The 26,239-nt window shown below is 45.2% G+C and overlaps 1 protein-coding gene across 2 annotated transcripts in view; it reads right to left on the bottom strand.

Moving 5' to 3' along the window:
* Positions 1 to 9,175: 9,175 nt before the first annotated feature.
* The window catches only part of STRIP1 (striatin interacting protein 1), a 29,352-nt gene continuing 12,288 nt past the window's right edge, over positions 9,176 to 26,239 (bottom strand). Inside the window, exons 9-21 of one of the 2 annotated variants that reach the window (XM_044672286.1) lie at positions 25,246 to 25,428; positions 24,385 to 24,602; positions 21,436 to 21,501; positions 21,184 to 21,247; positions 20,153 to 20,224; positions 17,636 to 17,710; positions 17,286 to 17,383; positions 14,646 to 14,772; positions 14,424 to 14,524; positions 12,536 to 12,602; positions 11,811 to 11,915; positions 11,085 to 11,289; positions 9,176 to 10,119 (exon numbers count right to left, since the gene is read on the bottom strand). In XM_044672286.1, the coding sequence (XP_044528221.1) occupies positions 9,872 to 10,119; positions 11,085 to 11,289; positions 11,811 to 11,915; positions 12,536 to 12,602; positions 14,424 to 14,524; positions 14,646 to 14,772; positions 17,286 to 17,383; positions 17,636 to 17,710; positions 20,153 to 20,224; positions 21,184 to 21,247; positions 21,436 to 21,501; positions 24,385 to 24,602; positions 25,246 to 25,428 (1,629 nt within the window). In that variant the 3' untranslated portion in view covers positions 9,176 to 9,871. Of the gene's footprint in view, positions 10,120 to 11,084; positions 11,290 to 11,810; positions 11,916 to 12,535; positions 12,603 to 14,423; positions 14,525 to 14,645; positions 14,773 to 17,285; positions 17,384 to 17,635; positions 17,711 to 20,152; positions 20,225 to 21,183; positions 21,248 to 21,435; positions 21,502 to 24,384; positions 24,603 to 25,227; positions 25,429 to 26,239 lie in introns of both variants that reach the window. The other variant, XM_044672287.1, reaches the window with a different exon arrangement.

Here is a 26,239-nt window from a genome sequence, read left to right as displayed (position 1 = left end):
TGACCAAGCTTAATGGGAGGCTCTCCTAGTTAATAGAGTGGGAGCCACAGCCTAAAACTTTTTATGGATGAAAAGAAGAATTTCATGATGTTGAGTTTTCCTTGGGCACAGTCCTTGATTCCTTACCTCGATCCTCAAAGCTCTTGGGCTTTGCTCCCTCGCAGAAGAGTAGATATGGTATTTGGGGAGGTTCTTCCTCTGGGCCCTACCCACCATGCCTGCAACCTCTTTCCCCATTAGTCTATGGAATCATCTCCTGGCTCGCCAAGGAACTGAAATTCCAAAGGAAATCACCAAATATGGCCATTTTGGTGAGCCCTCCCATGGTGTAGGTCCAGAGCCATCAAAGAGCTGTGCCAGACTGTTGCCATGGAAACACCAATGGCACCCAGATCTCCTCCTCCCAAACCCTAAAACCATTGGTTGGCTTCTCAGTAAAGAAGAGCAGTGACCCAATTCTTCCATGGTCTCCCCATCAGGGGACACCAATTAAATGTTGATTCCTTGTTATTCTAACCACCCTTATTTTGTAAAAATACATCTGTAAAGATTTTGTCATTTGCCGTAAATAATAAAGGGCTTTCTTTTTTTTTTCCTTTTTTTTTAAAGAGATGATTGATTTCTGGTACCTTCGGGCTAAGTCCTTGATTGCTCCCAATCTAGGACAGTCAGATGGTCAGGACTGGGCAGGGCTGGTCGGAAGCAGAGGCCCCCATCACTTGTTTCTCCCATATGGAATGCTATCTGTACCCCTTCCCCTAGTGGAGCCATGAAGCCAAAGTCTTGGAATATAAGAACTAGAAGAAATTCCATAAACTAGGTGTCTTGTTTTAGGGATGAGGAAACATTCTCAGAAAGGTGACACGATTAACTCCAGGTCCCATGGCTGGTAGGAGGTCCCAGGATCTAGGGACAGAGTTGAGATCTCCTCTCTAGTCCATAATCACATTCTGACAGTCTTCTACATACATATTCCTTAACTACTCTTCTGGGGATCCTGGTCCAGGAGTTTTGCTCCAAAGAGGGCCAAGATTAGCTCTCCCACTCCTGGGAGAAGGGAAGGGTTTGATGGAAGGACTGGGAGGGAGGTGGTGGGAAAATGAACAAACTTAAGAGTCGGAAAGACCTGGGTTCAAATTCTGCCTCAAACTAGCTCTGCTTTAGTTTTCAAGACGTTGGATTCGATGGCACGTCAGGTCCTTTTCAGCTCTCTGATCCCACGGTTCCTGGTCTTGCTGGTCTATTTCCCTGGCCATTTCTCGGACATTGCTTAGGAAAAACCTAAAGGCCAGAGGTCTAGTGAAGGAACGTTAAGTGCTTCATTGCAAATAGTGTGGCCTCAAGTATTTGAAAGACTGTGAAAGAGGAAATAATTGGTTCTCCTTGCCTAGCAGTCACATCCAGAAGCAATGAATAGAAGGCTCAAACTGCTTTCATTTGTGATCAGGAAAAACTTCCTAACCATTCGGGCTGTCCAAAGGTAGAATGGGGCTGCCTCCCTTGAAGGTGAGCTCCCCATCTCAGAAGGCTGGAAGGGGATGTCAACTGCTCCAGCTCCTTTATTTTACAGAAAAGGAAACTGAGACCCAGGAAGGTAGAGCAACTTGCCCCAGGTCATACAGGAAAAACAAAAAGAAAAAAAAAATACAGGAAAAGAATGGCAGGACCAGGATTCCAACCAAGCCCAGTCCTCTGACTCCAGAACCAGCACTGGCTAAGGGATATGGATGGAGAGGGAAGGTGTGTGGGGCCGTATATTTAGGGTTTCCCCGCCAGGGCAGGAGGCCCCGACATCAGCTCTGAATGGGAGAGAACTTGTTTGATTCCTGCTCGCAGACAGCCCCGAGTCTCAGCCTGTCTGAGACTCCTGCGAGCTTCTGGAGCGGTGGGGCAGCGACAAAAACCAGGGCTCTTTCTTGTGGTTTCAGGGTATTAGCCTTTCAATCCTGGGCCTTATCTCTTCAGGCAAGGGAGATGCAGGCTCCTGGGCCCCGAACCCCTGCAGTAAACACAACCACATTGCTCAGAAAATCTCAGCTTTCCCCTTCTTGCCACCCCCTCTCCAACTCCTCATCTTTCAGGCCTGGAGAAACCCAACAACACAAAGCCACCCAGTCCCATTTTTATCCCCTGTCAGGTCCTGGAAAGAAATCGGTGCAGATTCAGAGCCGGATCAGATTTCCTGGCCAAGACCTTCCCAAGACAGTAACAGGACCCAGGCATCCCCAGGCTTGCCCCCATTGCTGGGACACACATTCTGGGTCACTGGGAAAAAAAAATTGGCATCGTTTTCTCCTTGTCACTCTCTTTCCTCTTCTGACTCCAGAAATCAGAGTTCCAGAATTCGTGATGGGATGCCTCATCGGTCCTGATGTTCTCTTCTTAAAGCTCGGGAGCTTTAAGCACGTGTGAGGGGCTGAGGGCTCAGGGGAAGGGAAGGATCTGAAACCACTTGGAAAATGGTCCATGGGGGCAGCTGGGTGGCTCAGTGGATGGAGAGCCAGGCCTGGAGACAGGTTCAAATCTGGCCTCAGACACTTCCTAGCTGTGTGATCCGGGACAAGTCACTTAATTATCTAGTCCTTAACTGCTCTTCTGCCTTAGAACCAAAACATAGTATGGATTCTAAGGTGAAAGGTAAGGGTTTGAAGAAAAGAAAATGGCCCTAAAAAAAGGTGGGTCCTGGGGGTTCCTGGGGAGGCCTTCTGAGGAGTTTTGTGGGATCACTTCATGCTGAGGCATTGTGGCCAGAGCAGAAAATACCAGAATGGAAGCTGGAGCCTTTCAGCAAAATCTCCACCAGCTTGTTTCACAGGCTATTGATCACCTCCTGCTCCTGCTTCCTTCCAGGCTTGATGGTAAAGGGGAAGATGGAGGGGGGTGGGGACAGGGACAAGGAACCTTCCACAGTCCGCCCGTGAGGCCTCGGATTCCCCGGGAGCTCTTCTCTCTCTCCCTGGCACTGTCATGCACAAGAACGTGCCGTGGAACAGAAAAACAAAAGCTGTTGTATAAGCCAGCAGGGCTGAATGGATGAAGCCGGGGCTAGATGAGCCAGAGGGGGGCCATCCCTACGCCCCCTCTCTAGGGCAGTCTATTCAAGCACCCCTTGAACCCATGCCTCAGTGCCCTCTACCCCCCCAAGCTTCATTCTCAGGACCCCAGAGATTTGAGGGGAGGTCAGAAGACCCCAAGTCCTCATCAGTCCAATTCAACAGGATCCAACACAACAAAATTTGCAGCTAGGTGGTGCCATAGTGCATAGAGTTCTAGAGCACCTAGCTCATCTTCCCGAGTTCGAATCTGGCCTCAGACACTTCCTAGCTGGGTAAGCCATTGCCTAGCTCTTCCACTCTTCAACCAAGACCCAGGATTGATGGTAAGATGGAAGGTAAGGGTTAAAAATAAGAGCCAGGAGCAGAGAGAGGTGGGGGCTGGAGCCAAGGGGAGACAAAGACCCGCAAAGGAAGCAGGAGGTGGAGATGGCAGAGAGGATGGGAGAGAGTGGCAGGTAGAGAGAGACCAAGATGGAGGTGGTGAGGAGGGCAGGGAGGCCAGGAGCTAGCTACTGGCTGCAGGCCAGGGGAGATCTGCCCACAGCTCATATTTCTTTGTCCAGTGACAGTTAAATGAACAGAAAGCTAACTTTACAATCGCCTGCTTCACACATAATGAATATGAATGGGCATCCCCAGAGCTTGTTTCTCAGGCTTATCTCTGAATTGACAGGTCTCTCCCTCCTCGGGTCATCTCCCAGCCAGGAGTCAGGCCATCCCCATAGGCCAGGGGTGGCTGGAAGGGCTTCCACCTGCTTCCCATTAAGCCCTTGGCTTGTTTTCCCAGACTGTGCTCCCCTGCGCTCCCCCGGAGTTATCTGTCTGGACCCAGGAGAGCTCGACTGGGTCTTGAGGAAAGCGAGCCCTTGGCTGGGTCTGGGACTCCCAGACTGCCTGCCCCAAAGTCTCCCAGACCCTGGGGGAGGAAGAGGAAGGAGATGACAGTGAGGTATGTGGTAGATGCTCTCAGATGAGCCAAGAAAGCCAAGGATCCTGAGTAAGGGAGTCAGGAAGAATGGCCCTGGCCAAGTCACTCAGCCCTTGTTCCCCTCAGCTTCCTCAACAGTAAAATGAGGATAAGAAAATTGTTTACCTCCCCAGATCATTGTGAGGATGAAATGGAGTATTTGTAAAGTGGCCGGCACATAGTAGGCACTTTAGAAAAACATTTCCTTCCTTCCTTCCTTCCTTCCTTCCTTCCTTCCTTCCTTCCTTCCTTCCTTCCTTCCTTCCCTCCCTCCTTTTCTTCCTTCTTTCCTTCCTTTCTTCTTTCCCTCCCTTCTTTCCTTCCTTCCTCCCTCCCTTCCTTCCCTCCCTCCCTCCTTCCTTTCTTCCTTCTTTCTTTCCCTTCCTCCCTCCCTCCCTCCCTCCCTTCCTCCCTTCTTCCTTCTCTCTTTTCTAACATCCTTTTGCAAGGATGGTGGCTAGAGAATTGAAGGATGCTCTTATCTGTCTTGTCTCTGGATTGTGTGCCTCTTCTGATGAGAGTTAAAAGCTCTGAGTTATTGAGCGTAAGGGCTTCCACTTCCAGCGACCCCCAGCATCCCCGAGCAGGGCAAGGCTTCCATCACTAGGTCCCCCCAAAACATGAGGCCCCTTAAAGCTTAAAGATCTGAGCAATAGTAGCTCTTCTATACCGTAACCTGGTGAAGGTTCTGGCAGCCGGATGGCTCAGTAGATGGAACGCTGGGCCTGAAGTTGGGAAGATGAGTTCAAATCTGGCCTCGGACACACTCGCTATGACCCTGGGCAAGTCATTTAACCTCTGCTTGCCTTAATCCACTCGAGAAAGAAATGGCAAACCATTATCTTTGCCAAGAAAGCCCAGTGGATGGGATGGTCCAGTCATGGAGGTGGACACAACTGAACAGCTGATGGTTCTACTCCTAAAGACTCCTCAGAGCGGTGCCTTACACTCCTCCTGAAGTGCTTTTGGGAATATTGGGGCCCCTTGATCTCCCAAGGGGGAAGGCTCCTGGACCGAGGGGCTGAGGGAAGGGGCGACAGAGTGGGGAAACGGACCAGCCCCTGGGAAATGAGATAGGAACAGAGCTCCTAGCTCACAGCCATCTTTTTTTTTTTTTTAAACCCTTATTTTCTTTCTCGGGATCAATACTAAATATTGGTTGCAAAGCAAGTAAGAACTAGACAAAGGGGGTTAAGAGCCTTGTCCAGGGTCACAGATCTAGGAAGTGTCTGAGGTCACACTTGAACCCAGGACCTCCTGCCTCCAGGCCCGGCTCCCCATCCACTGAGCCCACCTAGCTACCCCTTTCAATTCTTGAGTCCTCTCATTCTTCCCTCTCCGGGGTAACAAAATCCCAGGCAGCATTTGAAGTGAGAGGCCCTAGAAAAGGAACTGCTTCTTGTTAGACATTTAATCCTCTGTCCTCAATCCCAATCATTTTCACATCAACCTAAATTACAGGCCTGAAGACTAGACCTTCTGCAGCCCCCAGCCCACCCCGAGGGCCATCAATTGGAGTAGGCAAAGGCCTGACACTCGGACGGGGTACAAATGCTTTGTGTGGCCTCCTGGTCCCAGAGGACACCCTTTCCCCAAAGGACTGCCTCATTGGGAGGCCAGGCCAGGAGAACTCCTCGAAGTGCTCGAGGGAGGCTTCTATTCAGCCCTCCAGCTGCGGGTGCCCCATGAGGTAGCCATCCATTGTTAGCCCACAAATCTGTCTGGCCTTGCTCTTTTGTCCCAGACATCTTCAGCCTGATGAGCTTGCAGATCAAAATTTTAAACCCTCGCCTTCTTAGGATCTATAATGAATATAGGTTGCAAGACAGAAGAGCGGTAAAGGCTATGCAAAGGGGGTTAAGTGACTTGTTTAGGGTCACACAGCCAGGCAGTGTCTGAGCCCACATTTGACAGGACCTCCCATCTCTGGGTCTGGTTCTCTAACCACTGACCTATCTAGCTGCTCTTCTCCTTTCTATTAAAATTTTATTATCCTGCAAAACACATTTCCATATTGGTCATTGTGGTAAGAGAACACTCCTGCGAGAGAGTCTGCTTTGATCCACATCCCACTGACTCCATCAGTGCTTTCTCAGGAGGTGGAGAACCTTCCGTCATCGGTATTTCAGGATTGTCCCAGGTCGTTGCATTGCTGAGAGTTGCCACATTTTCACAGATGATCGCAATACAATATCGCTGTTACTGTGTACGATGTTATCCCAGTTCTGCTTATTCCGCTCTGCATCTGTTCTTGCAGATCTTTCCAGCACAGTATTCCATCACCAACATGGACCACAATTTGTTCAGCCATTCTTCAATTGATGGACATCTTCTCAATTTCCAATTCTTGGCCACCACAAAGAGCAACCATAAATATTTTTGTACAAGTGGGTCCTTTCCTCTTTTTTTTTTTTTATTATCTCTTTTAGGATATAGACTCAGTAGCGGTATTAGAGGATCAAAGGGTATGCACTGTTTTATATCCCTGTGGGCATAGTTCCAAATTGCCCTCTAGATGATTGGATCAGTTCACAACTCCACCAATAATGCATTAGTGTCCCAATTTTGCCACATCCCCTCTAACATTTGTCACTTTCCTTTACTGTCTATATTGGCCAATCTGCTAAGTGTGAGGTGATACCTCAGTGTTGTTTTAATTTGCATTTTTCTAATCAAAAGTGATTGAGAATATTTTTATTTGATTATTGATAGCTTTGAATTCTTCATCTGAAAAGTGTTCATTCATATCCTTTGGCCACTTGTCAATTGGGAAAAGGCTTATATTCTTATAAGTTTGACTTAGTTCTCTAAAGATCTGAGAAATTGTACCTTTATCAGAGAAATTTATTGAAAAAATTTTTTCCCAGTTTGATTCCCTTCTAATCTTGGTTACATTATGAGTTTTGTTTGTGCAAAAGCTTTATAATATAATCAAAATGATTCATTTTACATCTTATAATGCTCTTGTTTGGTCCATGGATTCTTCCCTTCTCCAAAGATCTGCCAGATGTTAAACTATTCTATGCTCCTCCAATTTAGTTGATATCCCTTTATATCTTAATCATATACCCATTTTGACCTTTCATGGAATAGGGTTTCTGCCATACTGTTTTCCAGTTTTCTCTAGTTTCTGCCCTAGTGTTTTCTAATTTTCCCCGATTTTGTAAACAGTGAGTTCTTTTTCCAAAGTTGGGGGGGGGGGTCTTTGGGTTTATCAGACACTAGGTTGCCAGTCACTTATTGCTGTGTATTGTGTATCTAACCTATTCCACAGATCCACCATTCTATTTCTTGCCCAGTATCAGACTATTTTGATGATTGCCCCTTCATAGTACAGTTTGAGATTTTCTAGGCCACCTTCTTCCACAATTTTTTCATTAATTCCTTTGATATTCTTGGCCTTTTCTTCTTCCAGATGAATCTTTTTACAAATTAATTTCAGCAGCATTGTCATTTTTATTCTATTAGCTCAGCCTACCCATGAGCAATTAATACACCCCTCTCCTTTAAAAAAAATGACATCAGAGCAGCCTTGCCTCCCGAGTCATCTAACCTCATTTTTAGAAAGTAATAAGCGCAGGGACTCAAGCCTAGAGACACCTAATGGCTTCTATGCCCTGGTACGACTGATCAAAGCCCAAGTGGCTGCTCCGTGCCAAGAACACACACCCGCAGACCCAGCCAATGTGTACTAGTGCGGCACGGCACGGGGCACCAGGTACCCTGCTGGCTCTCTGCCATGGCCACGATAAGGAATCCCTGGTAACACGGGACATGGGCAAGAGCCGAGGCCTGGGAATCTAGAGACCCGGCTCTGCCGCTAACTACCCCTCTGCCCTTGGACAAGCCGCTTCCTCCTCTACAAAACTTAGGTGGGTAGATTATCGTCGTTTCCTTTGGCTTTACTCTTTTGGGGTCCGACTGTACCCGTCGGGGAAGACACGGGGAAAGCTGAGAGGGATCGGCTTAAGGAAGCAGAAAACAATTGGGCCAGATGAGCTCAAGGACAGACTTTGCGACAAAGCAGAAACATCCAGGCGCTACCCGCTGCCCACAAGCGAAAGCCAAGGCCTCCTTCTTCACCCTGGCAGGGAGTCCAAGAAATTCCATCTAGCAAACCAGCAACATCCATTTCCCTTTTCCTAAGCAAATTTCATTTTTGGGCAAACGGCCACCCAATCTCCGCGGCTTTACATTTTCTACGGGCCGTCGCTGCCGACCACAAAACTGGCACCAACTCCCACGATGGCTCAGGCACAACGGAAAGTCGATTCTGCTTCTGAGGGGTGCTGAAGTATCGGATCTCCTCTTGGAAGCTCAAGAAGAAAGCGCCCCTTTGAGACCTCGGCGAGCTCGTTCAGGAGCAGAGGGACCCGGGCTGAAAGCGAGCCAAGAGGAGGCGCGCTTTTAACGAGCACAAGAGACCCCGAGAGGGCCCGCCAGGCTCGGCTAACGGTCACTGTGGCTGGGAAGATATCTTGTGGGCCCCCTTTCGGAGGACGGGCCCCGCCAGCTTTTCCAGTACCTCGGCTGCCTCTAGGGCCTGCTGGGCTCCACTGAGCTTCCTCCCAAACCCTGGAGGGCTCACAGGCCACCATCCCCATAGAGCAGGGGTTCCCAAACTGTCTTGGCCTGCCGCCCCCGTTCCAGAAAAAATATTACTTAGCCCCCTGGAAATTGATCTTAAATGTTAATAGCAATGAATAGCAAAGACAAATGCCCCTGTGGCCATCGCCACCCCCGGGGTCGCTGGCCGGCGCCCACTTTGGGAATGGCTGGGCTAGACAGTGAAGAAGATCTGATGAGCCCGTCAGCGTGGAGAAGAGCTCAGGAGCTCCCGCCTCCACCCACCCTCCTCCCGGCCCAGCCCAAGACAGCCTCACCAGAGGCGCAGGCGCTGTTTAAGAGGAATCTAGCCCACGTGAACCCCACGTGAGGGATGCAGGGCAGGTCACGGTGGGTTCAAAGAACAGAGCCATTATTTCTTATCGCAGATCACAATCTCCGCTCTTTGTGGGTGTTCAGGAGGAGCTGCCCGGGAGGGCCCAGGTCTGCTGCAGCCTCGGTACTCCCCCAAGTTAAAGCAACAGTCCTTTTCCTTTTTTTGCTTTTTAATGTAAATAAAATACACAAATACATTTAAAACCCCAGAGTTACACAACACACATATATTTTATATATATATATATATAGACATATATATGTACAGGACAAGGCAAACAGAGGGGAGCCCGTGGCCCTGTCTGAGGGCAGCGCCTGCCTCCCCCGACCCTGTCCCAGGCAGACGTGCTAAGGCAGTGCCGGCCTGGGCCTCTGCAATAGCTGTTAGAAGGAAGGGAAGAAGTCGCTGGAGGGGAATCTGAAAGGGAACCAGCTCAGCGCCCTGGCGGACAGCGCCGTCCCGGCTCCCCTCAGCCCGCACTGAGTCGGGCCACCATGCTGGGTGTTTGGGTGGAGCTGGCGGATCACACCTGGAATCTGGAGGATGCCTGGAGGGCTCGCAGGGCTCTGCTCTCAGCACAGCTTGGCCCAAGTCATGGCCAGCCAAGGGCTATGTGGGAAAGGAAGGCCGCCCTGGCTCTGCAGAAGGACATCTGTCCTGGGCAGGGCCTGGGAAACCACCATCAAGAAAGAAGTCAAGCCCAGAAACTTCCCCCACCAAGCGCAGGGCCCTCGGGGCTCTGCAGTAATGAATGTCTAGAGGGTGCCCAAAGCCACACCGCCACCTGGAGGAGGAGGAGCGGCGCTGCAGCCGATGTGGCCACAAGCCGGGCAAGGCCACTGAGGCCCAGGCCGGCGTGTGGCGTCTCATCGGGCTCCAGCCGGTGCCAGGGGCTTCAGCAAAGCCTCACTGCAGCAGCTCTTCCCAGGAGATGGGCTTGGAGAAGACCTCCCTTTCCAGCCAGAGATCATAGTTCATCTGAAAGTCCTCGGGGAGGTCCACCCGCTGGCCCAGGACACTCTGCAGGCAGTTGTCCACAGGCAGGAAGTCGGGGTTGTTATGGGTCCGGTCGTACCTCCGAGAGTTGAAACGTTCGATGTTGGCACGCAGCGCACACTCTTCCGCCTGGAAGTCCCAGGGTCGGGCGTCCAGATCTGGGGCAGGAGGAGGTAGAATTAGAACCGTGGAGGAGCGGGCAGTGCCTGCCATGAGCTTGGGGACCAAAGACAAATGGGGCCTGGAAAGCAGGACACCCTAAAACTCCTCATCACTGGGGAGGGGGCAGGCAAGGGGTGAAGAATTGGGGGAAGCCTTCCAGAAATGACATTTTTCAAGGAGATGCAAGAGCAGTATGTAGAATGGAGAGAAGACATTGCAATATTCCACGTAAATTCAACTTAGCAAGTACTTATCAAGTGTCTACCCTGCAGAATGCAAGTCCCATGAAAAAGAGGTTCATACTAGAGGGTGTCTTTGGATTTCATGGAAAAACTTCCAGACAGGAAACCTGAGGTCCATGAATGAGTAACTAAAGGAGAAAATGATTGCTGTCACTAAAAGCCAACATTATCAAGCAGGGAAAGGTTTGCAAAGTGTTTTGCAGGCATTACCTGCATTTGAGCCTCAAAACCACCCAGGGAATACTATCCTCATTTTATAGTTGAAAAACCTGGGGCCAAGGGAGGGTAAGCCTAACCCAGGGCCACAAACTGCTAAGTGCTGAAGGGGAGATTCAAACCTTGTTCTGCTATTTACTACCTATGTGACCTTGTCTGTAACCTGAGCTTTCTGGGCCTCAACTTCTACCTTTGTAAAATTCCAGGGCTGGACTACATCACCTCCAAGGTGCCTCATAATTTTAAATTCTACAGTCTTCCATATGCCCCTCAGGATTTCTTATTTGTTCATCCATCTTTGAGGCTTTTGTTGGCATCTTTGCAAAAAGGGAAGAAAAACGGATGTCTAGATTTTCCCTCTTGTGTTAAGATCCTGATGCCACGAATCGGGGTTACCTGGCTATTGACCCTTTCTTCAATGTGAAAGCTAGAGGAAGACAGATCCTCCAAGAATGGAACTCAATGGGCTACAACCCCTCCTTCCCTTTCCCCAACTGTCTCACCATTTCCGTAGGCCCAGTCATCGTTGAGCCGGTGTCGAACTTTTTGGTAGATGGCTGACATAGTCTTCATGTTGCTCTTCCGCCACTGACGTCCCAGATACTTGGTCTGGACCTTGAGTAACTTTAGCACATAAAGTTGCATCATGGCTTGTTTCACTTTCAAGGCCCGTTTCAGGATCGGTGCTGACTTGAAGACCACCAGCATCTATAAGCCAGCCCAAGGGCAGCAATAAACATATTAGGGAATGGTCCGTACCAGTCCTTGGCTTAGAGGGCCCATGAAATCTTTGTACCTTATTGTATGTTTGCTTTAGCAATAAATATGAGAGGCAACTAGCCTTGAAGCCAGAAAGATCCTCATTCAAGTTCTACCCTCGGACAAACCCTGGCTGTGTCACCCGGAGTATGTCAATTAGCCAGTCTCTCAGGCTGCCAGGTTGTGACTACAAATTTCAGAGAAGATGTAGACCTGCATCAGTGGAGGGAGTTTCTGATGGAATGAAACCTATTCCTAACTGACAAAAAGGTTTTTCTTCCAGGAACTGAGCTGAGCCTCCCCTCATTATTCAATGCAGGAGGGGATCAATTAAATAGAAATAAATTAGATACAGGAAACCTAGAGGGAATGATTTTGGTTCACTGGCCAGTCTCTAGTAACCAACCCAGCTTGAGGGACTTGTTGCCCATGTGGAGGAAAGGAGAAAGGCCTCGACACTCTTCACTCACCATGGTCCTGGAATGCTTCCATTTCGTTAGCTTGTTCAAGATCCGAAGCAAATTAATACAAGAGAAGAGGTTTCGCCAGCAAAACTGGTTATTATCCCCAGCTTCCTATGGGGAAAACCCAAGAGGAAGGTATAAGTTTGAGATAAAAAGGCTTTTGTTAGCCAAACCCCATGAAGTCCAAGAGAGGTCTTAATGTCTAGCAAAGGCTGGAACCTGGTGGACACTATGTCCCCAGAATAAGGAGTCAGACAGGTCTCTCAGGAGATGATTGTGTCTTAAAGGGAAAGACCACCCAACCTGCTATCTTGATTACAGCAGTCTTGGAATTACACCCAATGGGGAATATATCATGCCTTGGTGGGTTTGCCACCTTCTTCTGATTTGAGCCCAGGAGACTTCTAGCCTGATATTCCCTGAATTCTGAGCTACCAGATTGAAAAAGCCTAGGTCTTGGAGTCAGAGGATCCGGATCAAATTCTAGCAACACTGGGTACATCACTCCAGCTTTTTGACCCTCGGTCTCCTTGGATATAAAATGGGGAGTATTTCACAGCTTAAAGCTCTCCTTTTTCATTCTTCCAGTTTCACAAAGGGGCCTTTACAAGAAATGAGGGCTGTCCTGAGGGACAATGATTCCATCCTTAAGATAGGGAGAGGGATACCAAGGGTCCATCCATTTGACTGCCTCCTCTTTTCCCATCAGAGAGACAGACAAACTCACTCACCAAACTCTCTGCTGTCAGCTCTGGTAGCTCATGAACCACACAGTAAGGATAATCCAGAACAGAAATACTGTAGGGGTCAAGAAGAAAAAAAAAAAAAAAGACCCACATGTTTAAGGCCCAGGGGTTTTCTTGGAAAGCACTCTGAGGTTAAGTTATCCTGAAAGGGTATCCTGGGCCCTGTTCTCTTTTCCCTTTATATTACTGTAAAATGCTGGCCCTCAGGAAGACCTGAGTTCAAATCTAGCCTTAGATACTTTTAAGCTGGGTAACCCTGGGTAAGCAATATCACTTGTTTGCCTCAGTTACCTCATCTGTAAAATGGGGATAAGAATAGTAAATATCCCCCAGAGCTATTTTGAAGAACAAATGATGACATTCCCAAAGCACTTTGCAAACCTTTAAACACTACACAAATACTAGCTGTTGCATTTGGTTATCTCATCAGCTCCCAAAAGCTAAATGATCACCTCTATTCATAGATGATTTCCTGGTTTATATATGAAGCCCCATCTCTCTTGAGCTTGAGTGCCATCTCACTAACCTTTTAGACCTAATGTATCCAAAACAGTATTTGCTACCTCCATCCCTGACTCCCCCACCTCCTACCTTCTGTCATTCTAAACTTTATTATTATTGTCCAGAATGCCACCATCCTTCCAATCATTCAGGCTCAAACATTAGGCATCATCTCCAGTTCCCCATCTGACTCATCCAGCACAGCCAATGTGTTGTCAGATCTTGTCAATTCTCTTCACAACACCTACGCACGTCCCTTTTTCTGGACTACTGCAAAAAGCCTAGGTTCTACCTGGTTTCTTCTCTCTGCTTAGCTGCCAAGTGATTTCTCTACGGTCCAAGTCTGATCATGTTCCTCCTGGTCTCTTTTTCTTCCCTCCACAAATCTTCTTGGAGTACACTGGCTTCCCACATGATGTCCCACCTCCCTTGTCTATGACCTCATAATGACTGTCTCCAATGCCTGGAAGACTCTTTCTCTTCACCCTCACAGCTGAGCTTCCCTGGGCTAATTCACAAGTCAGCTCAAATCCTACCTTTTGCTAGAGGCCTTTCCCCTGCCTACCCTCCCCCTTTCCCTCCAAGATACTTATTTCTGATATTGAATACTTCTTTTATGCACATAATTAGTTACAGAATTATCTCCTCTATTAAAATATGAGCTCCTTCTGGAGATAGGGACCTGTTTTTGACTTTCTTCATATCCCCAGCACTCAGCACATAGTTAGCTCTCAGAAAATGTTTGTTGCCTTTGGGAATAATCTTGGCTGGCTTTTTATTTGTTTGTTTTTAACCCTTTGCCTTCTGTCTTGGAGTCGATACTTTGTATTGGCTCCAAGGCAAAAGAGTGGTAAGGGCTAGGCAATGGGGGGCAAGTAACTTGCCCAGGGTCACACAGCTGGGAAGTGTCTGAGGCCACATTTGAACCTAGGACCTCCCATCTCTAGGTCTGACTCTCAATCCACTGAGCTACCCAGCTGCCCCCTTGACTGGTTTTTAATGTGTTGTAGGGAACAAAAATTTCTTACCTTCTCTACCCCCTAGCTACCCAGTTATAAGGTAGAGATAATATCTGACACAAAATACTCTTGTCAATTCTGGTGTTCTCTCAGAGACATCAACATTTCAATCATCTGGTGTTTAGGAGATTTTCTTATCCAGGTGGAGCCCATGTCTTAACTCCCTGTTAAGTGGTGCTCTGGGGCCCATAGTTTGGGCACTGCTGGTCCTTTAAAGAACCTGCTTTGTGGAAGACAGGTGTCTGAAGGGCTCTCTGGAGTCTAGTGTCATAGACTGGTTCTTAAGCAGCATTTGTTGCTACCCAGGTGAGATGGGGATGTGGAGGTCTTGCCCCTTCCCCAGCCTCCATTACCTGTTTTTGGCAGTGATGTATGACATGATGGTTTGATTGAAGAACTTCAGAATCAAAGGGATACAGTTGGCAAACACGAGATGCTGGGCCATGTACTCAAACTGAAACCAAAGGAAGGAGGCGGGCAAGGTCATATGGAGGGAAGAGCCTATCTTAGAACTACAAGGCTCAAGGTTACAGAAATGCCAGAGGCTACAGCTGACATTCCTGGTAGGGAGGTACCTGATAGACATGGTTTAGCTTGAAGTGTTTGAGCAGCAGCAGCAGGACAGCAGAAATGGCCTTCACGATGATCTCTTTGTGGCGGTTTACGTCCACCCCCAGCTTCATGCTCTGTAACACGGTGGTTCTGAAAACACAAGGCATACACAAGCGGCTTAGCCAAGGCAGGGGTGAGGCATGGGCAGGCCAGAACCTGCACGAGAGATGATGGTGTCAGGCATTCTCTCCACAGCCTTCAGAAAAGGGCCCACGCTCTTGGCCTAGCCACCTCCTTCTTAGCAGTTTCTTGGCTCCTTGGCCCTTGATGGAATCTCATCTGGCCAGAAGAAACCTTAGGAGGCTGGGCAGAGCCCCCTATAATGTCACTTTTCTCCCAGGACTTCCTGGTGCTATGACTTTTTCTATCCCAGAGTAGGGACAAATTCCTTTCTCCTGAAGTGGCAGCTCCATCTGGAGATTCATCATGGCACCGTGTATATAAGCTGGAGAAACCTGGATGAGAACAAGTCACTTGCCCCCTCAGTGCTTCTTCAAGGGACTATTCCAGGCTAGGAGGTATGGGACTTTTTCACACCTCTTGCCTCTGAGCCCCTCTATCCATTCCTGTAGATGCTGTGAATTCAAGCCCTATTATTCTCGCTGTCTCCTGAATAACCTCCCGATCTCAAGTCTCACCACTCCAGCCCATCCTACTGCTACTGAACTCCTGATTCAAATCAATGCCAGCAGCTTCCTATGGCCTCTAGGATGAACTCTAAACTCCTCTGTTTAATTTGCAAAGCCCTCACAGTCTTGTGCCAACCTATCTTTGTAGCCTTGCTGGGCATCGCTGGCATTCATGTTGCTCCTCACACAGGCCCATCTCTGGGCCTCCATCTCTAGGCTTCCACACAGGCTGGCTGCCAGGTCTGGAGTGAACTCCCCTCTTTATCTCTGCCTCAGTAAGATCCTCTTTTCCTTTAAGACAAAGCATTTCCTCATCTCCACCACCTGCTAGGGCTCTCTCTTCCTCCCCAACTAACTTGTATCTAGCTATTTTGCAATAGCATTTATTCATATTCCATTTATGCCCTATATTTTTCTTTCTATATTTGTTTTCTCTTCCTGTAAAGTCCTTTTAAAGAGAGAGGGATTGTTTCCTTCTTTATACTTGTCTCCCTAGTGACTAGCACAGATGCCTGGCTCAGGGCAGCTGCTTGATACTTGTTGACTGACTGGAATAAAATGGAGGCATCCCAAAAGTACTATGTAGGTGTCAGCTATCGTTCTTTCACTCACTGTGCAACCATAGGTCAGTCAATTAACTGCTCTGAGCACTAATTTCCTTATTTATAAAATACTGATGAAAGTATGTGAATTCCTTAATGCAAAGAATTATTAGGAGAAAAATCAATGTTTTGCCAACTTTAAAGTGCTATATAAATGTGAGTTGTTATTATTCAGAGTAACTAGCTCTATGACCTTAGGCAAGTCCCTTAACCTCTCAGTGGGTCAACATCTTCATTTGTAAAATGAGAATAACTCTCTAAGCATTTTTCTTACACGGTCACTGAGGATGAAATAACCAATCATCATTAGGTTCTTACTATGTGCCAGGCTAGAACAAAACAAAGCCAACCCTTACTCTCTTATGTAAAAAGTTTCGAAAACCTTGAAAGCATTTTACAAATGTCAGCTACTATTACTGATAAGATCAAATTGTTTTTAAATTTTAATTTTCTCTCCTTCCAATCTCCTCTCCATTCCCCATTTCCCCCATACAAAATCTCTAATTTGAAAAGAGCCACTTTCATAACAATAGAATGAGAGCTCACTGCCCTAGAGTAGTGATGGCACCTTTTAGAGATGAAGTGGTGGTCCAGCCCCCACCCCACCCCACCCAGACAGAGTGCTGTGCCTCCCCTCCCCACCACATGCTGGTTATGCCCCACCTTCCCCCTTACCCTACATAGGGAAGGAGAAAGCATTCCCATTGGGCTGCTGGGCAGAGGGGCAGGGGATGTGAAAAAAATATCATCAGGCACAGTAGAGAGGCGGAAGGGAGCAGCTCTCCTCTGCCTTTCTAGTAACAAACTTGGGGGGGGGGGGGAACAGCAATTGAGTGCCCACAGAGAGCGCTCTGTGTGCCATCTTTGGCACCAGTGCCATAGGTTCACTATCACTGCCCTAGGGGGACCAAGGATTTCCCTTTATAACTTTAACCAGATCTTAAAAACCTTTTTGACACTAAATGAAACTGGCTCGCCAGCTCTGGTTGGCAAGTTGCTTGAGCTCTAAAGATACCACTGAATCAGAAAGCTGGAAGGAATCTTAGAGATCATATAATCCCATGTCCTGCCCCTAATTCATTTTCCAAATCACAAAATGGAAGCCCAGAGAGGGCAGGTAAATGTCTTGTACTTGGGCCCCCAGCCAATCTGCAGTTGCAGTGGGACTAAAATCCAGCTTTCCAGAATCCTAGTCCAAAGCTCTACTCTCATGTTGTGTCTCTGACTAGTGAATGTATTAAATTCTATCCAGGGACACCCTCAAGTGCCAAGGAAATAACCCTAAAAAGTCTCTTGGCTATCTTCCTTGGAGACCAGAGAAGGTTATTTGCCATCTTCCCTCCCCTGCTCCATTCACAGGAATGATACCTACGGCATCTCCTCAGGTAGGACATCAGCCAGGATGTTAATGGAATCTGTTTTGGCTTTGGAAGTAGGAGCAGCTGCCAGCAGGATTTTCAGCAGGGCAATCTGGAGTGGGAACAAGATATTTAGAAAAGAGCATGGGATGGTCTAGGATCAAAAGGCAAAATTCTGAGGTTTAGTTATTTCTATATGTTATCAGAAACATGAAGGAGAAGGCAATAGTGACCTGGCTATGTAAGTCCACAGAACAAGAGAAAACAGGTACTTTTCATCTACTAATGGAGATAGAAGGATGTTATCACTTCAAGGGGTACAAAAAAAACCATACTTAGTGAAGAAGGAAAAAAAATCACTTACCATGTACTGAGGCAGACTAGGGAGAAGTCCCTGGTAAAGGGTTTCAGCAGGGACTTGTTCCACTTCCTCCTCTCCCTTTTAAATATAAAAGATCATAGAAATGAAACTTCTAATAAATCCTGGACAAGCTCGCCTTGTTCTGTCTGGCTATTGTTCTGTAAAGATTGAAATGTAGGTGAAAAGCGCCCCCTGTCATTAACCTATTGCACCCAACAGGACAGAGGAGCCTGAGGGTCCTGAAAGCTATTTCCAATTGTCTATTAGAAATATCAAATTGGATATTCCCATAGACATCTTAAACTGAACATGTTCAAAACTCATTATCTTTTCCCTCTAGACCCTGCCTTCTCCTACTTTCCCTATTGTTCTTGTCCATTTTTGAAAAGAACCAATGACATTGAGGGGTGATGTCTTAACTTGTGCATGAATGGATTTATCTGAGGCAAAGTTGCTCAATCATCAACCTTATTTTCTCTTCCAGAGTCATCCAAGTCTAGTGGTGAAACAAAAGTCAGGATGACCGGTGATGGCCCAAAATATAGCAGATGACTTTGGAAACTTCAATGTCTGGCTAAGCTCTAAGCCTCTGAAGTGTCTACTTCAACCACTTTTATAGCCACTGGAACAAACTGTTCACATCTGCCCATTCTACCAGTAAAGTCTTCATTTTGTGAAGATAAGACTAACTCTCCCCTTGTCTATTTTAAGTTAATCAATCAAAACTTAAGTATCCCTACTTAGTACCTTATCAGTCACTAAGTATGAGAGTTCACAAGTCACTTGCTAGAGTGGGTAACAACTCCAGAAGCCACTTTCCCACCCCTGGGCAGTGCTAGGCAAATTGAAAGACTGTGATTGGTTCCCATTAAGTGGAGAAGGGACAGGAAGTGACATGGAAAAAACTATAAAAAGTCCTGAACTTCCTATCCAAGGAACTTCTCCTTTGGAGTTTGTCTTTGGAGACTCTATATTGGTGAGCTGGGTTGAAGGAGGAGACTCTTTTCCTGGATCCTGCATCAGCTTGCTGGGTGAATAGATGGTCTTCCTTTCCTGGCTTTTGGTTCCAGAGATTCCTGCCTTGGCTTTGGAGGAGGCTACACTGGTGGAACCCTGGCTGAAGACACCACTGGGACTTCTGGTTGAGGATTACCAGGAAAATCCATGTGGAGACAGTCTTGGAAAAGCCCTGCTGGGACTGAGCCTGGCTTCTCAGAAGGGTTAGTAGTCTTATTAGAATCTGTCTCTTTATCTACATTTTTCCACTTTTACTCTTTCCACCTCTTTGTAAACAAAGCTGCTAAAAGTCATTTATGTAATATTTTTAAATCGGTGACCACAATATTACTTAAGAATTCTCATATATAGCATAAAATCTAAATTTTAAATTCTTATAATTTGCTTGTGGTAGATATCTCCCTGACTCACCAATGGCTCTTTGGCTCATTGGTCACCCTCAGTCTAGTTCAGTCTGTCTGCTGAGATATTTCACAAGGGGTGGTTACTTTGCATGCCATAGCTTCCTGGAGCCACAGGTAAGAGATGAGTGCCAGTCAGATATCAAAGGTGGATCAGCAGCTCTGAAAAGGGCTCAGCGAACCCTCACATCAGAGCTGCTAGTCCTGGAACATCCATACATCCTGCCTTCTCTATTACTGTAGAGGGCAACACCAATCCCTAAGGCTCACATATTCCCTATATCTCTCTATCTCTTGTCCTCCTAATCCGCTCTGTTGCCAAGGCCTGTTGACTTCTTTTTTTTCCCCTCATAGCAAAAATGTTTAATATTTTCTGAATAACAAAAAGGTAAAATGAAAATTTTAAACTAAATATGTGTGTGTGTACACGTATAAGGGCCTGTTGATTTCACCTGTTGATTTCACCTATTTTATTGAATTCATTCCTTTCTCTCCTCTGACACTGCCACCACTCGGGTGTGCAGGCCCCCATTAACTTCAACTTCATGCCAGGATTACTGCAATAGCTGTTGGTGGGTCTGTTTGCCTCAAGGCTCTCACTACTGGATTCATCCTTCATTCAGACACTAAAGTAATTTTCCTAAAGCATAGGTTTGCCTGCTCAATCAACTCCAGGGGCTCCCTGTTACTTCCATATGTAAAAATCCTGTGTGGGAAACCCTTCATAACATGGCCCCTCTCTGCCTTCATCTTACATACTCCAATGACACTGGTCTCCTTTCTGTTCCCAAAATAAGACACTCCATCTCCCAATTCCAGGTACTTTCTCTGGCTGTTCCTCATGTGTGGAGTGTTCTCCGTGTTCAACTGTTTTCTGGTTTCTCAAGTCATGGCTCACCTTGTACAAAAAGCCTTTCCTGATTCCTCTTGGGATTCCTGATTCTTCCTGAGTGCCTCCCCTGTGTATACCTCATTTGTATACAACTGTACCTTGGGAGCAGAGGCTGCTTTTTCCTTTTTCTTATATCCTCAGTGCTTAGCCCAGTGTCCAGCATGCAGCAGGTGCTTAATAAAAGTTTTTTTCTGACTGACTTGCACTTACCCCCGAAAGAGGAGAGCGCAGGTACTCTTCCTCCATCTGGGCTTGGACTTCTGCGATTGATGTATATTTGTGCTGTTGTGAAAGAGAGGAAAGAAGGTACTCATGAGTCAGTGGGTCACTCTACAGACCATGGTCTTCCATTGTGCTCTGAGCAAGAGAAGGACATATCAAAGCAGTTAGTTGTCTTTTTATTTTTTTTAAAACCTCTACCTATCAGCTCCAGAGAAAAAGAGTGCCAAGAGCCAGGCAATTGGGATTAAATGATTTGCCCAGGGTCACATAGCTAGGACATATCTGAGGCCAGATCTGAACCCAGGACCTCCGTTTTCCAGGTCTGGATCTTTATTCACCAAGCCATCTAGCTGCCCTAAGGCAGCTAGTTTTATAAAAATTTTTCCTTTGAAATACAATTCTTTGAGATGAAGTACTATCAAGGCCATCAAGTGGGGCCCTGCTAGTGCAAGACTGGTCTAAATGGGCACTTCTTGTCCCATCTCATTACCTAGTTTTCTCAGAGGAGAGAAGGAAGAGAAAATTATATCAGGGAATGGCTAAGAGAAGTAACCACTTTGAGGGCAAATAAGGAGGGACAAGTTGATGGCATGACAGGGAAGGACAAGAAGGAAAAGTTACAAAAGGCAAACATAAAAACACAAAATATCAGTCTAGACCCATTGAGGGTAGGAGCAAGGAACCATTGGCACTTCAACAGCCCCTGAGGGCATTTTAGCAACAAAATTTATATTCAAAATGATAATCCTGAACTATCAGTGCATTTAAGAATATCAAGAAGTACATAATGCTATATTGCAGAAAATTGCCCACCAAGACAGTTAAAATGTAAAGTTTGGGGTATGTGAAGATGTGAGTCTCAGGTGAAAGATAAATTTACTTATGGGGAACAAATTATTCTCCAAAAAAATGAGGCACAATTATAAAACTCCAGCCTAAAATTAACATCTTCCCAGTTTCCCATTCCACTCCTCACTCTCTGGACCAGACAGACCAGGAAGTCTCTTCAGGGTACTCACCAGCTTCAGAGTCCTGATGCTCTCATGAATTGGCCTTGGCAGACCCACCACTGTGTTTGTGTCACTAGAAGGGAGGAAAAAAACATTCCTGTTATTAAGTCTATAATCTAGTTAATCAGACTTTCAAAAGAATGAAGGCCAAAAGAGCAAGACTTAAATGATTCCACTGTGTTGGGGGTGGTAAGGAGGAGGAAGTTCCTCTGCCAATGTCTTCCAACCACTGAGACAATAAAGAATATAACCAACACTTACCTGCCAAGTGTGTAGCCAATGAATTTACTTCGGCTGGATTCTAGGAACATCTCAATGTCCTTTTCTCTGCCACAGATGGAAAGAGGAAATATGTTATTGGATAGGCTAAAATGTACATTTTCTGGGTACACTTGTGTGTATGTGGGGTAGAGGGTGGGAGGTGTTGGGACTAACCTTTTCCTCGTTTTTTCTCTTTTAGAAGGAGAAAAAAAACTACAAGGGAGGAACATCTAGGCAATATTTTGTTAAAGATTCTTTTAAAACTAGATCTAAAGAAATATTAAGAATCATAAAATAAGTTGCAGGATACAAAATAAATGCACATAAATCATCAGCATTCCTATACATTTCCAACACACTAGAGCAGCAAGAAGTAGAAAGAGAAACACCATTTAAAATCACCCTAGACAATATAAAATACCTAGGAATCTATCTACCAAAACAAACACAGCAATTATATGAAAATAACTACAAAACACTTTCCAAACAAATAAAACTGGATCTAAACAATTGGAAAGCCATTAACTGTTCATGGGTAGGTCGAGCCAACATAATAAAAATGACAATTCTACCTAAATTAATTTACCTATTTAGCGCCATACCTATCAAGCNGGAATGGCTAAACAAACTGTGGTATATGATTATGATGGAATACTATTGTGCTATAAGAAATGATGAGCAGGATGGTTTCAGAAAAGCCTGGGAAGACATATGAATTGACGTAAAGTGAGAAGAACCAAGAGAACTTATATACAGTAAAAGCAATATTCACAGATCAACTGTGACCAAGACAATGACCCAAGACAATGCCAAAGGCTCATGATGAAAAATGCTATCCACTTCCAGAGAGAGAACTCATGAACTCTGAGTGAAGATTGAAGAAGACTTTTTTGAAATTTCCTTATGTTTATTGTTTTCTATTTTGTTTTTGACAACATGACTATTATAGAAGTATGTTTTACATGACCACATATATTTGATGTCATATTGCTTGCTTTTGTATAGGTAGGGGAGGAACAGAGGGAGAGAATATTTGAAACTCATTTTTTTAAATGAATGCTAAAAATAAAGAAATTTTAAAATTAATAAAAAAAATCACAAACTGACTATAAAAAAAAAGAATCATAAAATATATTATGTAAAACTTGGTTAGCTTTTAAAATTACATTTGATATGTTAAAAGTTAATCCAGATAATAAATTACAAAGACACTGATGGCTTTGCTTTTTAAAATTACAAATGGAGCTGTAAATGGCTGAACTTTCGAGGAATTCAGTCTTTCTGCTTTGCTTCTATCAACTTAAGTGAAAGAGGAAACTCTTAAGAAAAGAAATCTCATATAGTAATACAGAAAGTTTTTTCTTCTGGCCACACACAATGTTTCTCATACTGTCAGATATAGAAAGCACTCAGTTTTGGAAAAGCAGCTAAGCAAAAAGCAGTTTGCCTGAATTGAGAAACCCTTCATAAAAGAAAACTTTTTATATGTTCTTCTATGTCTTTGTTTTGCTCATTTTCAAACACATACCAGTTTCTATGTTATTGAGTAGCAATATATTAAGACTTACCAACATTTTATTCAACACTCAAAAAAAGTTCATAGTCCATTTTTTTAAACCTTACTTTGGGGGCAGCTGGGTGGCTCGGTAGACAGAGAATCAGGCCTGGAAACAGGAGGTCATGGGTTCAAATCTGGCCTCAGACACTTTCTGGCTGTGTGACCCTGGGCAAGTCACTTAACCTCCAGTGGCCTGGCCTTTACTACTCTTCTGCACTGAAATGTGTAGCACTGATTCTGAGATGGAAAGGGAGGGTTTAAAAAAACCAACAAAACAAATCCTTGTCTTCTGTCTTAGAATCATTTAGGACATCCAGTCTCTAAACCTGGCTTTTAATCCACTGAGTCACCTAGCTGATATTTTTAACTCAAACTATACAAAGAATCCCTGATGAAAGGCAGGATGGTATCTTTTTCTCCATGTCTGAGAGAAAGGGGCTTCTTGTAAGCATTCTCATTAGCTGAGAAGCTAACCTCCAGGGATCCTATCCTCAACATTACCTAAGTGCCATTGTTGGACATTTTCTAAAGAAGGCAGACTGCTTTGGACTGATCTCTATCTCACTTACACATCTTATAGGCTGACACATGGCAGTCCTATAAGCACAGATGCATTATTTCCCACTAGTGGAGAGATCAAAGGAAGTTCCTCTTGGGGGTCAGGGATTCAAGACTCACCTAACCTATAAGAATAAGAGCCACTCCTCAACTGATGAAAGGTCAAAATATATGAGACAGTTTGTGGATAAAGAAATCAAAGCCATATAAAGGTAGATGAAAAAATGCACTAAATCACTACTGATTAGAGATATGCAAATCAAAATAATTCTGAGATATCATCTCACACGTATCAGATTAGTTAAAAATTTTGGAGGGGATGTGGAAAAATGGTGACACTAATACATTGTTGATGGAACTGTAAATTTATCTAACCATTTTGGAGAACAATCTGGAATTAAGCCCAGTTATAAAACTGTGCATACCCTTAGACCCAGTAATATCACTGCTGGGTCTGCTTCCCAAGGAACTCAGAGAAAAAGGAAAAGAACCTACATGTTCCAAAATATAGCCGTTTCTCTTTGTGGTGGCAAATAACTAGAAATCAAGGAGGTGCCCATCAATTGGGGAATGGCTGAACAAGTTTTGATACAAGATGGTGATGGAATACTAAAGTGCCATGAGTAAGCTAATTTTTTAAAACCTGTGAAAGACATCCATGAAATAACAGTGAACTGAGCAGAACCAAGAAAACATTATAGACAGCTATAGATACTTAATATTTAAAGAATAACTTGTAAAAGTCCACTTCTAGAGAATGATCTGTGTGGGAAGGAGAGAGAAGGGCTGGAATATCTGGGAATAAATTCTATTAATTAAAAAAAAAAACTCACCTAACTTTGGGGGCCCAAGGCAGCCCTTTTGGGCAGGTAAGTCGGTCTGTTTGAGGGTGCTGCACTGGGGGAGGCATCACTTCATCCCGCTCAAGGGGAAATGTCTCTCCCTCTAAGCTGTTATCATCATCATTTTCCTCTTCTTCTTCTCGGGAGTCATCAGCTTTATACGGATCCCGCTCATTGAAGGCATCAAGGTTATCTTGTTTGATGAGAGCCTGAAAACAGGAGAACAGAATAGGAAAAGAGAATATACATCAAGAATGAGTAACAGGAGGCAGCTAGGTGGCTCAATAGACTGAGAGCCAGGTCTAAAAATGGGAAGTCTTGAATTCAAATCTGACCTCAGACACTTCCTAGCTGTGTGACCCTAGGCAAGTCACTTCATACCCATAGCCTAGCCCTTACCACTCTTGCCTTGGAATCAACAAACAGTATTGATTCTAAGATGGAAGATAAGGGTTTTAAAAAAAGAAACAATGAGTGATGCCTGAAAAGACAAAAGATAAATAAGGTGAGAATGGGTGAAATGTTAAGAACATGAGACAGAAATCAAAAGGGATAATTAATTGTCCCACCACATGCAATCTTTTTTTCCTTAAACCCTTACCTTCTTAGTATCAATTCTTTTTTTTTTTAAGTGACTTGCCCAGAGTTACACAGATAGGAAGTTTATGAGTCCAGATTTGAACCCAGGACCTCCCATCTCTAGGCCTCATTTTCTACCATTGAGCCACCTAGCCACATACAATCTTAAAAGCTCTGAAGAATTGAATGACAATTTCTCTTAGGGGCATCTGTTGCTTTAGGACTTTACTACTTCACCAGAAGCATTCCTAGAACCTCTGCCCTATTCCTAACCTTGTGCTCTCGACGACCACGTTTCTGCTGCTGTTCAATGAGGTCAGAGGCAGAAGCTGGAGGGGAGGCTGCTCTCATGTTCCGAATCACTTTGATGCTGTCTTCAGGCAGAGGGGGAAGACCTAAGATCTCACGCTTTTCTGCCTTCATGCTTTGGAGTTCCTCGAAACCTCCAAGTGTGCACTAGAACAGAGAATGGAAACCATGAGCATCTCCAGAGCTAGATCAGTTTCCAAGAGTAAGAGGAATTCTACTGAATGATTCCATTGATACCAGGGTCAACAAACACAACCTCTCTTCACTTCCATTAAATGGTTCAAAGCACCCATCTAATTTTCATCTTTACATAGTCTCATAATCTCTGAAAAAGAGGATAAGTCCATTCCAAGGGTAGCTTAATGACCCCAAGACTGGATAAAGATACCATGTCATGAGGACAAATGAAATGATAAGCAACTAAAGGGAGGAAAAAAGGTTGAAGAATAATGCAAAGTCTAGGGGCTTCTGGAGCAGCAATGTCAGACTCCCAAGCTTAAATAGGAGTATCTTAAATGCTACAGCAGGGGAGTGTGCAAGATGATCCACAGAGGTGCAGGTAGAAAATGTTTAAAATTCTATTGATAGTTCTCTCTTAACACTAAGACTGATTAATAGATGGTTGAATTGGCACATTCCTTTAGTATGTCAGATGGTCATATGTGGTATGCAGAGTACATACAGAGAAAATGGGCTTCCAGAGCATGGAGGGGTGAACAGTGGTGTCCTCATTTGTTTTTACTGTATTATGACCTGTTGCAGTCTATATGTGCCCACTTTAGTGGCTTTATATATCACAACAAGTTTTAACTAAATGAATATTCATAAAATGGGCATGTAGTTTAATTTGCAGGCACAAAGCAGAAATAAAAGAAAGTGGAGCTGACACTTTTACTAAGGGGTAAAGCTTCCCTTAGTTAAAGTGCAAAATAAAAGACAATGACATTCTAATCAAAGC

Source organism: Gracilinanus agilis, chromosome 4 (assembly GCF_016433145.1).
Source record: "Gracilinanus agilis isolate LMUSP501 chromosome 4, AgileGrace, whole genome shotgun sequence".
Classification (NCBI taxonomy): Eukaryota; Metazoa; Chordata; class Mammalia; order Didelphimorphia; family Didelphidae; genus Gracilinanus; species Gracilinanus agilis.
This window is presented reverse-complemented; position numbering and strand designations above follow the sequence as displayed.